This window comes from Bufo gargarizans, chromosome 4 (genome assembly GCF_014858855.1).
Source record: "Bufo gargarizans isolate SCDJY-AF-19 chromosome 4, ASM1485885v1, whole genome shotgun sequence".
Lineage (NCBI taxonomy): Eukaryota > Metazoa > Chordata > Amphibia > Anura > Bufonidae > Bufo > Bufo gargarizans.
This window is the reverse complement of record NC_058083.1, coordinates 363244935-363259247: the sequence shown is the minus strand read 5'-3', so window position 1 is coordinate 363259247 and position 14313 is coordinate 363244935. Positions and strand designations below refer to the sequence as shown.

At 52.7% G+C, this 14313-nt stretch overlaps 1 protein-coding gene across 2 annotated transcripts in view; it reads left to right on the top strand.

Moving 5' to 3' along the window:
- Nucleotides 1-14313, top strand: part of AHCTF1 (AT-hook containing transcription factor 1) — a 253355-nt gene that overhangs the window by 52507 nt on the left and 186535 nt on the right. For both annotated transcript variants that reach the window (XM_044290344.1, XM_044290343.1), the window contains exon 11: nt 563-624. In XM_044290344.1, the coding sequence (XP_044146279.1) occupies nt 563-624 (62 nt within the window). The remainder of the gene's footprint in view (nt 1-562; nt 625-14313) is intronic.

The following is a 14313-nucleotide window of genomic DNA, read 5'->3' as shown; positions in this document are numbered from 1 at the left end:
GCTTGGTTTTTGATTTGATGCATTGTCAGCTGTCAGACCGTTCCAAACTCTAATCGAGGTGTAAAGATTATCAAGATAAGTGGGAAGGCCCCAGAGATAAATGTCAAGTGTCGTAGCAAAGGGACTGAATACTTGGGTCAATGCAAAAAAATTTTTTGCCTTATTTTATAAATATGCAAACATTTAAATAAAAAAAAAAAAAAAAAAATTCTCATTGAGGTATTGAGTGCAGATGAAGTGTTTTTTTTTTTTGTTTTTTTTTTATGTTGTGGCATTGTGCAAAAAACAATGTGAAAGACTTCTGCATACCTGAGAATTGGGAGCTGTAGTCAATTGATACAACATTGACATAACTGTTCAGTGTTTGTATTGTATCACCACGCACAGAACTGCCAGGGAAACTGACTAAACAAGCCATGTTAAAGGAATAATATATTCATAATTAACCAATATTCTATCATTTGATAATTTGGTGTAGTATTTTAACAAAAACTGGCTAGTCTTTTTTAATGTTGTTTTTTTTTTTATTTTTTTTATTTTTATTTTTATAAATATATTGAAGATGCTACTTGTCTGTTGAGTTCTGGAGTTATCCACATCACGTGCACTGGCTTTCAGAAAGAGGTAAGATGAACAGTAGACTTTTGAACATTTACATTTTTAGTGTAAAATTAGATTTGCTTAGGTTGTTCCATTACAAAGACTTATCCCCTATCCATAGGGTAGGGGATGAGTGCCTGATCGGCAGTGGTCCAACCATTGGGGCCTCTCTCAATCCTAAGAACAAGTCCCTTTGTTATCCTGTTTGAATGAAGCTGTGATCCCTTATGTACTGTGGCTCCAATCAATTGTTTGGGACTGCCAGAGATGGTGGAATACAAGCGCCCAGCTGTATCCTTGTAATCCCATACAGGTGAATGGAGCAGGGGAGCAAATTCATGACCGCCATTCCATTCCAACAGGGTCCCCGTTCTCGGGGTAGGTCATAAGTATAAAAAATCCTGGAAAACCCTTTTACATTTTTTGTCTGGCTAACTCTCTGGCATTGAAATTTCATAAGGATCTTCAGACCCCAGTGTCATATTTGATTTGTTTGATTCCCCAAAAATGCATGAAAAAGGAGTTGTTGTAATCAGAGGTCACAATAACGCCTGTACAAGCATCATGTTCAGGTTGTTTTACTCTGAAAGTTTAAGGCGTACCAATACGCCTTAGACTTTTCCCCTACATTCAGCAGCACAGGGAATGGCACAGGCAGAGCAGCGATGCTGGCTGTGCCTGAAATGACCAATAGCAAAGCTTTATACAGTAAGGAGCTTTGCTATTGGTTAGCTTGGGTGGGCGTTGGAACGATATAGCGCCCTGCAGCAGAGGAAGCTGGCGGGAGCTGAAAGGAGGAGGTGCCGGCTCCCTAATCTGAATGTATGATGAGAGCAAGGGAAGCGCTGCGCCGGAAAACATGGCATGGAACTTAAGAGGAATGGAGTGCTGGACAACTGCAGCGGAGCCCGGAAATCCAGTCTGACCTGCACCACAAGGTGACAGTGCAGCAATGTATCGATGTGTAATATATGTGTTGCAGTGTGTAGTGAATGCACAGCAAGCTATTATAGCCAAGTGATAAAGTACAGGGAAGATCCGCCATATTGAACTGACTTCATCACTTCGCCATAATTGCTTCATGTTATTTAGACCAGTAATGGTTCCCTGCATACCCACCTCTTAGGCCTCTTTCACACAGGCATCATATTTTTGGCCCGGATAAGAGGTGGGTGCGTTGCGGGAACACCCGCGATTTTTCTGCGCGAGTGCAAAACATTGTATTGCATTTTGCATTCGCGTGAAAAAAATTGCGCATGTTTGGTACCCGAACTTCACAGAAGTTCGGGTTTGGGATCAGTGTTCTGTAAATTGTATTATTTTCCCTTATAACATGGTTATAAGGGAAAATAGCATTCTGAATACAGAATGCATAGTAAAACAGCACTGGATGGGTTAAAAAAAATAAAAAAAGTAACTCGCCTTAGTCCACTTGATCGTGACGTCATCAAAGGTCCTTTACCTGTATTTAATGCTCACCACAGGTCCTATTCAACAAAGTAGACAGAAGGAGATGCCGGGCTTCGCGATCAAGTGGACTAAGGGGAGTTAATTTTTTATTTTTAACCCCTCCAGTGATGTTTTACTATGCATTCTGTATTCAGAATGCAATTATTTTTCCTATAACCATGTTATAAGGGAAAATAATAGGGTCTCCATCCCGATAATCTCCTAGCAACTGTGCGTGAAAATCGCACCGCATCCGCACTTGTTTGCGGATGCTATGAGATTTTCCCGCACCCCATTCACTTCTATGGGGCATGCGTCGCGTGAAAATCGCACAATCTAGAGCATGCTGCGATTTTCACTCAACGCACAAATGATGCGTGAAAATCACCGCTCATGTGCACAGCCCCATAGAAATGAATGGGTCCGGATTCAGTGCAGGTGCAATGCGTTCAACTCGCGCATCGCATCCGCACGGAATACTCGCCCATGTGAAAGGGGCCTTAGGCCTTGTTCACACAACCACTATTTATTTCTGTTCTGCTCCGTTAGGTGAGCAGAACAATGAAAATAATGGAAGTGTTTTTTTTGTCATATGTTTAACGTATACAAAAAAAAACTGTATGTTAATGGATGCCTCGGGCAGATGCCATACTGTGACATCACCATTCAGTTCCATTGTGTAAAAAAAAAAACAAAAAAAACATATGTGCTAACAGCGGTCGCAATAATGCCTGTACAAGCGTCAGGCGCCTGTTCAGGCCATTTTACTCCTTAAAACGCCTTTAGAATTTTTCCCCACGTTCATATGCGCAGCGAATGGCACAGGCAGCGCAGCGATGCTGCCTGAAGTAACCAGTAGCAAAGCTCCTTACAGCAAGGAGCTTTAATGGTTTGTATAGGCTTGCGCCGGTATACAGGTCCTGCAGCAGGGGAAGCCGGCGGGAGCTGGAAGGAGGTGGTGCTGGCTCCGGGGGTGGCAGTTGTAAGAGCGGGGGGCGCTGCCCGAGGACCCTGGGAAACGTGACAAGGCCGCTGAAAAGGTAAGTAACAGCGGACTCATGGGTCTGGTCCCCGGTCTGAAGAGCTGCCCCCAGGCACGTTTTCCCTCCAGGGTAGTGGGTAGAGCGAGCTATTGCCCCTTAACTAGCACCCACCTCCGTCTGCGGGATAATGAGGATTTTAGTCTCTAGGTGTGCAGAATAGTTGTGATGAGGACATGACCTACAGAAATACAAGAACAGAAGCCTCCAACGCATATTTGAACAAGTGTAGGCCTACGTATTACGTATTTGAACTACCGCAGCTTTCGTACTCGTCGGGTAAAAATACTCTTCCAAAAATGGTCAGAGTATTTTTATTCTTCTGCAAAAAACGTAGTGCGACCTCTGGTTGGAATCGAATTAACTGTGTCTGAATGTAATAGTGATATTTTTAAGTGATTACAGTATTACAGGGAAAGGATAGGTTTATTGGGGAAAACTGTAAAAATTGAAAGGAGGCTCTAGTATACTGCTGGACCACCTCAAGCCTGGATGAGATACGGATGGCCAGGGAGGCATACAGGGTCTATATGGTATCCTGTGGCACATTTGACAATAAATAAAAGTGTGCAATCTGGTGAAGCCATTCCTGGGAAACCCTTTGTGTGAGGTGAGCATTATCCTGCTGAAAAATGCCACTTGGAACCCTGCCATTCATAGCGGTCCTGTTTTCTCGCCCATTTTCCTTGGGGGACACAGACCTTGGGTATAGCTCAGCTCCCTAGGAGGCGTGACACTAAGTAAAACTGTTAAGCCCCTCCTCCATCAGCTATACCCTCAGCCTGGAGATAGAGGCTACCAGTTTTTAGCTTAGTGTCCAAGGAGGCAAGACACTCCCTGCTACTGCAGGGCTGTTTTCTCCTTGTTGTAATTTTTTCTCTAATTTGTTATTTTATTTTTGTTTTTTCCTAGGGATACCAGAGACGCATTGGGCCTCTCTGCTCTCCCGGGGTGAGCTGCGCCAGTGCCAACTTATCTGCACTGCTGCCTCCCCCACAGAAGCAATAGGAGGATCTGGGCAGCAATGGCTCCCCTACATCCCGCCAGCTAGGGGGTCGCCCGCACGCAATGCCCCTCTCCCAGCTTCCTGCCACTGCGGTGCCAGTAGCTGAAGGGGCGACCCTGCTGGAAGGAACTGAGGGTGAAGACAGGTGAGATGGCTTTTCCAGCCCATACCCCGTCCCTATCGGCAAGCATGTACCCCTCTGGGTAAGGGGGGCACCCGTGGTCGCTCATTCTGAGCGCTCCAGCAGACCCTCCCCAGCTCCCCTCCGTGTATCCTGCACCCCCACGCCGTTTTTCCCCCATTTTCAGGCTACTCTTCAAGACGGCTGATCTCTCCCTCTCTCCCTCCCGCCGCCGCCCGCTCCGTTCCGAACGGGGGGCGGGGCTTATGCCCGACATGACCATATCGGCATCGGCGGGGCAGGGGACAATGGTGGCAGAAGGTCACCCACCTGGGAATAATCGCCGCACTCTTGGGGCCTGCGGGCCCTTTATTTCATGGCATCCTGCTTCTTCTTAGCCCTGCGAGTTTTTTCGGCAGCAGGGGGCGTGGCTTGCGCGCGCGCCATTTTGGGGGCGGAGTTAGGTTCTCCTTCACAGGAGACATTTCAAGCGCTGGAGGGGGCGGAGCTTGTTCCCCGCGCTTCTGCTGAATTCTTCCCGCGTTTCCTCACTCCTAGACAGGAAGCTGGGACACGTGGGGGACTCTGAGCACCTGGTATATCGCTCGGCTTCTGTGGGCGCTATCTGCAGGCTCTCTGCTGTTTGCTGCTCCCTGCTGCTGCTGCAGCTGCTGCTGATCCTTCTCTACTCCTGACGTTCTTCTGAGGCACTGGTAGGACAGTTAACCCTCTCCTAACCCTCCTGGTCATAGCTGCTATATCCCTTGTGGTCTCTGTATTGGGGTACGACCACTTTTCAGCATGTCAGATCCCACGGGTGCCCCCAAACCCTGGTACCATGCCTGTACCGCCTGTAAGGAACTTTTTTCGTGTGGGCAATCTGAGCCGCATTGCCTTGCATGTCAGGCCCCGGTGCAGGGCCCGCTTTCCGCTGCGCCCCCCGGTGCCTCTGAACCCCCTGACTGGGCTAGGTCTCTGTCTCAGGCGGTGGAAAGCCTTACACACGTAGTGGGCCGTCTCGTGGATAGACCGCCTCTCCCGCAGGCTGCCACAATCCCTGTCGCACCCGCTGGGACTACCGTTTCTGCCGCCCCCACTGATTCCCTGCCTCCCAGCGAATCTTCCAGGGCCCGGCATATTCAGAAACGTTCAAGGGTTGAGCGCACATCTTCTCCAGATGCTTCGCTCTCTCCGCCATGCGTGCGAGCTCAGTCAAGTCTATCCTCTCAAAGGGATACGCTTTCTGAGGGAGAACTGGCGGATTCGGACGTGGACATGGACTCAGAGCTTCCGTCCAAATTGGCGTCCGCGGTGGGGCATCTTATCACTAGCATCCGTGATACCTTTCACATACACGATGACCCCCCCAGCTCTGAACAGGCCGGCGTGTCCTTTCTTCGCCCCAGACAGGCCTCCAAGGTCTTTCCCATCCACGCTGATTTTTCTTCTGTGGTGTCCAAGGCTTGGACCCGGCCTAACGTCCGCTTTGTTACACCCAAAAAGCTGGACATTTGTTATCCCTTTCCAGCGGATTCTGTGACCACGTGGACGTCCCCGCCTAAGGTTGATCCTCCCGTGGCTCGCCTGTCCAAAAGCACTACTATTCCTGTACAAGACGGATCTTCCCTCCAGTCTGCTGAGGACCGTCGTACGGAATCCCTCTCCAAGGCCATATTTACTGCCTCTGGTTCGGCCCTTAGACCGGTCTTTGCCTCCGCCTGGGCTGGTAAAGCGGTCTCTGAATGGGGTTTGCAACTGGAACGGGAGTTAGGGTCGGACGTCCCTCTACAGGACCTCCGTTCCTTAGCCCAACTAATTGTCCAGGCCGGAAAATTTGTCTGAGGCCTCTCTTGATGCGGGTGCCCTCATTGCCCGTTCCTCTGCCCTGGCAGTTTCTGTCAGGAGGGAACTCTGGCTGAAGGTTTGGGCGGCGGACGCAGTTTCCAAACGCTCTTTGGCTGGCCTACCATTCACGGGTTCCCGCTTGTTCGGAACCCGTCTGGACGAACTTATATCTGAGGCCACGGGTGGGAAGAGTACTCACCTCCCCCAGTCCAGGCCGAGGGGCGCCCCCCGTGGTCGCGCTGGTTCGTCCCGTTTTCGGTCCTTTCGCAAGCCCACCGGGTCTAGACCCGCGGCCGGTTCTTCTTCCTCTGGCCCAGCCCAGGATAGACGCAAGAAGCCGTTTTTTCGGACGCAATCTACCTGGCGCAAGCCCCAGCCCACACGGGCTCCCACAGGCCAGCAGCCCTCTGCCTGAAGGTGCGCCCCCACCCACCCGGGTGGGGGGCCGCCTTCTACTGTTCAGGAACGTATGGCGGGCCCACATCTCAGACGCATGGGCGCTCGAGATTGTATCTTGCGGATACAAGATCGAATTTGCGTCCATTCCGCCAGACCGTTTCTTCCGGTCCCGTCCTCCGCGGGATCCCGTACGAGCGGCCGCCTTCTTCACGGCCATTCGCTCTCTAAAGGACAAGGGTGTCGTCGCCCCCGTGCCTCCGACGGAAAGGTTCAGGGGGTTCTACTCGAACCTCTTTGTGGTTCCCAAGAAGGAAGGCTCAGTGCGACCGATCTTGGACCTAAAGCGACTGAACCGTTTTCTCCGACTGCAGAGATTCCGGATGGAGTCTCTCAGGTCCGCAGTGGCCTCCCTGGAAAGAGGGGATTTCATGGCCTCAATCGACGTTCAGGATGCATATCTCCACGTTCCGGTTGCTCCATGTCATCACCGCTTCCTGCGCTTCGCGGTGGGGGACGATCACTTCCAATTCGTCGCCCTTCCCTTTGGTCTGGCGACGGCTCCTCGAGTATTCACCAAGGTCCTGGCCCCTGTCTTGGCCCTTCTGCGTTCAAGAAGTGTTTTTCTTCTCCCTTACTTGGACGACATCTTGGTCAAGGCACCCTCCTTCTCTCAGGCATCCGGCAGTGTGGGACTCACTCTGGAGACCCTGACGCGGTTCGGTTGGATCATCAACCACCCCAAGTCTTCTCTTACCCCCTCCAGACGGCTGATCTTCCTGGGGATGCTCCTGGATACGGAGTTGGCGGAGGTCCGCCTCCCGTCGGACAAGCGTCTGGCCCTTTGCGGGTCTGTTCGCAGTCTCCTCCGTCATCACCGCCCTTCCCTCAGATCCAGCATGCGGTTGTTGGGGAAGATGGTTGCCTGTTTCGAAGCGGTGCCGTTCGCACAATTCCGATCCCGCACCTTTCAGAGGGCAATTCTGTCGGCCTGGGACAAATCACCGAGGAGTCTGGACAGGACCTTTCTTCTGCCTCCCCTGGCTCGGGCTTCCCTCAGCTGGTGGTTGCATATCCCTCTACGGGGGAGGTCCTTCCTCCCACTGAACTGGCTGGTGATTACCACCGATGCCAGCTTACGGGGGTGGGGGGGGGGTTTCCCTCCCCGGTCCGTCCAGGGCGTTTGGTCTCTATCGGAGTCCAGACTTCCAATCAATATTCTGGAACTGAGGGCGATTCTTCTGTCCCTCAGACACTGGACCCATCTACTGAGGGGCCACCCTGTTCGGATCCAATCGGACAATGCCACGGCTGTGGCATACATAAACCATCAGGGAGGCACTCGCAGCGCTGCAGCGATGCAAGAGGTGACCCTCATTCTCCTCTGGGCGGAGGCGCATGTGCCGGCCTTATCCGCGATTTACATCCCGGGGGTGGACAACTGGGCGGCGGATTTCCTGAGCCGGTCCACCATCGACCCGGGAGAATGGTCCCTGCACCCAGAGGTGTTCGAAGCCCTTTGTCTTCGCTGGGGTCGCCCCGACGTGGACCTCATGGCTTCCAAATTCAACCACAAGGTCCCCCGATACCTGGCCAGGGCACGGGACCCGAAGGCGTACGGCGCCGACGCGCTCGTCCTTCCGTGGCGCGAATTCTCCCTTCTGTACGTCTTTCCTCCTTTCCCCCTCCTGCCACGAGTTCTTCGGAGGATCGCGGCAGAGGGCGTTCCCGCGATTCTGATCGCCCCGGATTGGCCCCGCCGGTCTTGGTACGCCGACCTAATGTTGCTGTTGGCAGACGCACCGTGGCCACTGCCCTCCAGGGAAGACCTTCTCTCTCAGGGACCGATCTTCCACGAGCATTTAGGCTCGCTACGTTTGACGGCGTGGCTATTGAGACCGCCGTCTTAATGCGACAGGGTTTCTCCGCGGACGTAGTCCGCACCATGATCCGTGCTCGTAAGCCCGTGTCCTCTAGGATCTACTATCGGGTTTGGAGGTCCTATCTGGGGTTCTGTGAGTCCCGGAGCATCCCACCTCTCCGGTTTTCTCTTCCCACGATCCTGTCCTTCCTCCAGTCGGGTCTGGACCTGGGGCTGAGCCTCAGTTCTCTGAAGGGACAGATTTCGGCGCTGTCTATTCTTCTCCAGCGTCCCCTGGCCCCTCTGGGGCCAATTAAGACCTTCTTACAAGGGGTGGCTCACTCTGTTCCGCCGTACCGCCCTCCAGTTCCATCCTGGGACCTGAATGTGGTGCTCTCGGCGCTCCAATCAGCCCCCTTCGAGCCTTTACGGGAGGTCTCCCTTCGCCTTCTGTCCTGCAAGGTCATCTTTCTTGTGGCCATCACATCTCTCCGACGGGTGTCGGAGTTAGCGGCTCTTTCTTGCTCCGAACCTTTCCTGATCTTCCACCAGGATAAGGTTGTGCTTCGGCCTGTCCCGTCCTTCCTGCCAAAGGTGGTCTCCGCCTTTCACATCAATGAGGACATCGTCCTTCCGTCGCTCTGTCCCTCTCCTTCCCACCCCAGAGAACGGGAACTGCACCGTCTGGATGTGGTCAGGGCGTTGAAGATTTATCTGGAGGTCACCGGATCCTTTCGGCGCACGGACTCCCTGTTTGTGGTTCCGGAGGGTTCGCGCAAGGGTTTGGCGGTCTCCAAGGTGGCTATTGCCCGTTTCATTAAACTGGCGGTGTCTGAGGCTTATCGAGCCAAGGGTAGAGCTCCGCCTTTCAGCGTCACTGCTCATTCCACCAGAGCAGTCGGAGCTTCCTGGGCGCAGAGGCATCGGGCCTCGGCTGAACAGTTGTGCAAAGCAGCCACTTGGTCCTCTCTGCACACTTTCACAAGGTTCTATAGAGTGCATACGCATGCATCAGCGGATGCTGCTTTGGGCCGCCTGGTTTTGCAGGCAGCGGTTTCCTGATGCTCCGGTGGTGGTCCGCCTTGGGTTTGTGGTCCCTCCCTTCTTGGACTGCTCTTGAACGTCCCAAGGTCTGTGTCCCCCAAGGAAAATGGGCGAGAAAAGGAGATTTTTGTATAACTTACCAGTTAAATCTCTTTCTCGCTCTTCCTTGGGGGACACAGCACCCACCCTTCTGTGTTTGGTTACAGGGTTATGGTCTGGCGCCCCGTTGGGTTGCTGGCTGGTTGTTTCCGTTATTGGTTGTTATCCTTTCACTACTTGGACACGCAACTGGTAGCCTCTATCTCCAGGCTGAGGGTATAGCTGATGGAGGAGGGGCTTAACAGTTTTACTTAGTGTCACGCCTCCTAGGGAGCTGAGCTATACCCAAGGTCTGTGTCCCCCAAGGAAGAGCGAGAAAGAGATTTAACTGGTAAGTTATACAAAAATCTCCTTTTCTCTTCACGACTCCACTGCAAATAAAGGCGATGGTGCCACCTGTGTCTGGATGTTCACTGTGTGGGCATGTCCTCAGGTAACCACTGCTCCTAACAGCTAGGTCAGAACAGTCTAGATGGCGGGCAGTTTGTCAAAATTACCATCCTGCTTCTCTCAGGCCAATGAAGTGCCCCTCAAAGTCTGTCATGTGTGTCATGGAGCCATGTCTAGCAGTCAATTATTTCTTACCAAGAGGTACACTACCCAAAAGTTGCCTCTGAGATGTTTTATTTTTTATAGATTAGCAGTGGATGGATTTTTATGCTTTACTGCAGCCAGACCCAGTGTCTAATCTGAGTACACTTGTAGTAATTTACATGTCTGTCTGAGACATAACTGCATGCAGCAATCTGACACTTCTGCCTGTGTGTGTGTGTGTGTGTATGTATGTATATTAGTATATATGCAAAAAAGTTGATCAGCTTGCCATGTAGCAAGCAAGAGACGTGCATGGAGCTCCCAGACTGGATGAGAAATTAAAAAGCTATTTTAGATTCTGGTATTAAAATGGTGAGCAGAGAGGCACCTACATTAGATTCCAAATCATCTCCTAGTCTATTCACTGACAATCCACCTAAACTGCAGACCTGGTTAAAGACTACTGGTTGTTGTGGAGATTCTAAGTGTAGGCTTTGTTCACACATGAAAACAGGTAATGTAGTAGTCTCTAGTATTACTGGGGATAGTTATCGGATAAAAACATATTAACACAGCTATTGCATCCAGCTGCAAGGATTGTAACCTCTAGTATGTAGGGTGCACCACAAATAGTTTGAAAACACGTATGAGCATGGTTTTCTGATGTGACTTATGAAAAAAAAAAAGTGGTGAACATCTCCATGCTATCCAGACACTTTAGCGAGGTACACCAGGGCAATGTGGCCTTGAAAGTTACAGGCATTAAGAGTCTTGCATAGAAAGGTAATTGTGAATCCTGTTGGCTTTTTATGTTAGACGGCAGAATTCCAAGGGGACTAACCCTGGGTTCACACTTGAGCGTTTTACAGCGCGTTCCTACGCGCTGTAAAACGCACAACAAGGAGAAACCAATGCTTCCCTATCAGCATGGTTCTCACCTGGGCGTTTTACAGCGCGTACGATCGCGCTGTAAAACGCCCGACGCTCAAACAAGTACCTGACCCTTTTTTTGAGCGTTTGTCGCGCGTTCCCGTACAATAGACTTTCGGGAACGCGCGACAATGTGTGCACGCCTGTCTCTGTATGCGCGCTTGTAAACTCCCGTACAAGCGCGCATACAGAGCGCTCCTTTCGGAACGCTCAGGTCTGAACCCAGCGTTAATCACAGACATGATTTTAATATTAAATGGATACTCTTATTTCTTGTGCATGGCATTGGGGGACACAGCACCATGGGTATATGCCCAGCTGCCACTAGGAGGCTGACACTAGAAACAAAAAAGTGTTGGCTCCACCCAGGTGGGCTATACCCCTCTGCCCGAGCTGAGAGAGATCAGTCTAGTTCTAGTGTCCGTAGGAGGCAGACATGACCCGCTATCTTTTTTCGCAGGTCATCATGCTAATTTATTATATATATTTTTTTTCTCTTCTCTGCAGGTTCCGGCCTGCTGCAGGGGTGGCTCCATCGTGTTCCACTTTAGTTGCCCCCCTGCGGGCGCGTACTCGGATACCTGGCAGCCACCCAGTCCCCACTTGAAACTGGAATTCTGGTAGACCCGCGGCTCCCGTGTTGAGTCCGCCGGAGGGGTGGTCACTGCTGCGCCTGAAGACATCGGAAGGTAAGTAGGGTTCCGGATCCATTGCGGGGGCCCTGTAGAGTCCCCCTCCTCTCCCATGGGCTCTTAGTGCCCATGGTACCTGCAAGGAGGCCCATGTCTTTGTTCTGGTTTTCTGGATCCGGCACTTTGTCCCTGGAAGTCTAGGCGTCACCTTTATAACGGTCATTTTCGGTGCCTCTCCTGGCAGGACGTCTGTTCCCCTCGGCGCTGTGTCCCTCCCTCTCCCATGTCCTTTCCCGGCCACACAGTTCTAATTTAGGCCCGGCTTTTCGGCCGACTAGGCCACAGGTCACGTGGGGCGGAGTCTTCTCTCCGCCCACTCCTGGTTTCCCGGACTCTCTCATTCACTCTCCTCTTCATGGGTGGAGCCCTGGGAGGCGCTTGGCTTTTCCTCCAATCCTGTTTCTGCTTTGGCTTTCTGCCGGTCTCGGAGGGCGGTCCTTCTCTTGGCCTTCTCCTTCCTCTCCTGCAGTGCCTGGACCTGGTCGCCATTTTGCTGCTCCTCTCCTGCACTGCGATTTTCTCCATCTGCGACACAGCACCATTTGGGTCTGGTAGGCAGCCTTTCGGCTGACTTTTTTCCTTGCAGGCTCCATCGTAAGCCCTCAAGTCTTCTTCTGGTCGGGACCCGACTCCCCCTGCTGTGATTTCTACACATTATGCCTGTTCCCTGTGTAGTAAGAAGTTCCCATACGGCCAGTCTAACTGTCTGCGCACAGTGCCTCGACCCCCGGCTGCCCCTGCGGTCCCCTCAGTGTCGGTCCTTCCAGAATGGGCTGCTACCCTGTCCCAAGCCATGGGGAACCTTGCCAGCCTCTCCCAATCCCTGGCGCAGTCTCTGGACCGTCTGCCTGCTCAGATTGCGGCAGCCTTTAGCAGGGACTCCCCTGCTGGGGACATCTGTTCTCACTCTGGCACGCGATCCCGCAAGCTACCTTGTAGGTTCTCAGCCGGGTCCCACTCTTCCTCAGCTTCCTCGGATTATTCCCCGGATAAGTCTGAGACGGGCGAGATTTCTTCTTCAGCCGCTTCCGCTGCTCCTGGGCACTCCTCTGCTTCTGATTCTGAATCGGAGCAGTGCTCGGCGATGTCTGCGGCCATACAGGATCTCATTAAAGCCATCCGGGACGCGCTCCATGTGCAGGACGTTCCTTCATCCTCCTGAACTCCTGAATCACGCGGATCTTGACGCACTTCTGGCTAAGGAGTGGCGTCACCCTGATCGGCGCCTTCAACTCGGATGTCCCTTATCCTTTTTCTGAGGAATCAGTCAGCCTCTGGACGTTTCCTCCTCAGGTAGACCCTCAGGTGGCTTGCCTGGCGAAGCCCACCCTTCCCCTGGCTGACGCGGCTTCCTTGTCGGATCCCGCTGACAAACGGGTCGACTCCTTGGCCAAGTCCGTGTTTGTTGCAGCGGGTGCCGCCATCTATTCTGAGTTTGCCACTTCCTGGGTGGCCAAAGCCTGCGCGATCTGGGCAAAACAGCTTATCCGAGCCTTACGTCTATGGAATCGGCTCACCGCTCCGGCCATGCGGCCGCTAACTCTGTGGCCATACTCCGCACAATCTGGCTTCGTTCTTGGTCTGCGGATTCCGCCTCCAAGAAGGCTCTAATTTCCCTTCCCTTCCTCGGTGGGAAGCGTTTGGAGGAACTCATCTGAGGCCATGGCGGTAAGAGTTCCCTTCTCCCCCAGAACCAGCCTTGCCGCTGTCTCTTTACTGGGTCGTCCTCTCGGGCACAGTCCTTTTCGTTCCTTTCGGACCCCTTCCGCCCGATCAGACAAGTCCACCAGGCCTTCCTTTAAGACAAGTTTTTTCGGGCTATTCATTACCCTCGCTCTCTAGGGGTCATCGTTCTGGTTCCGGGATCAGAACGCTTTCAGGGTTTCTACTCTAACCTGTTTACGGTTCCCAAGAAGGACTGTTTGCTCTGCCCAATCCTGGACCTGAAGGCGCTCAATCACTTTGTCCGTCATTTTCGAATGGAATCCCTCCGGTCGGTGATCGTCTCCTTGGAGGCGGACGAGTTCATGTTGTCCATAGACATTCAGGACTCTTATCTACACGTCCCAATTGCCCTCTTCCATCAAAAGTTCCTTTGCTTCGCGGTAGGTTCTCTTCATTTTCAGTTTGTCGCCCTGCCCTTCCGCCTGGCCTCTGCCCCGAGGGTTTTCACAAAGGTGTTAGCGCCTCTCGTGGCCCTTCTCCGTGCCAGGGGGGTCGCATTGGTGCCTTACCTGGACAACCTTCTGATCCGAGCTCCGTCATTGGAGGACAACCTGTCCAGCCTACGCATCACCCTCTCGGCTCTTGTCCAATTTGGGTGGCTCATCAACCACTCCAAGTCCTCTCTAGTCCCATGCCGGAGGATGCCTTTTCTGGGCATGATCTTGACACTCTCCTTGGGAGGGTGTTCATTCCCCAGGAGAAAATAGCGCCTCATCAGGCGGGGGTGACTCGCCTCCGCGACCCGTCCCCCTTGACGATCAGTGAGTGTATGCACGTCCTGGGCAGGATGGTGGCCTCCCCCGAGCTTTGCCAGGATCTCTCCTGGTGGCTGGTTCCTTGGATGGTGCCGGTCCCCCCCCCCCCCCCCCAGTTGGCGGGTGATCACCACGGATGCCAGCCTCTCGGGTTGAGGGGCGGTCTTTGAGTCACTCACTGTCCAGGGTCTTTGGTCTGGTCTGTTCAGGAGTCCT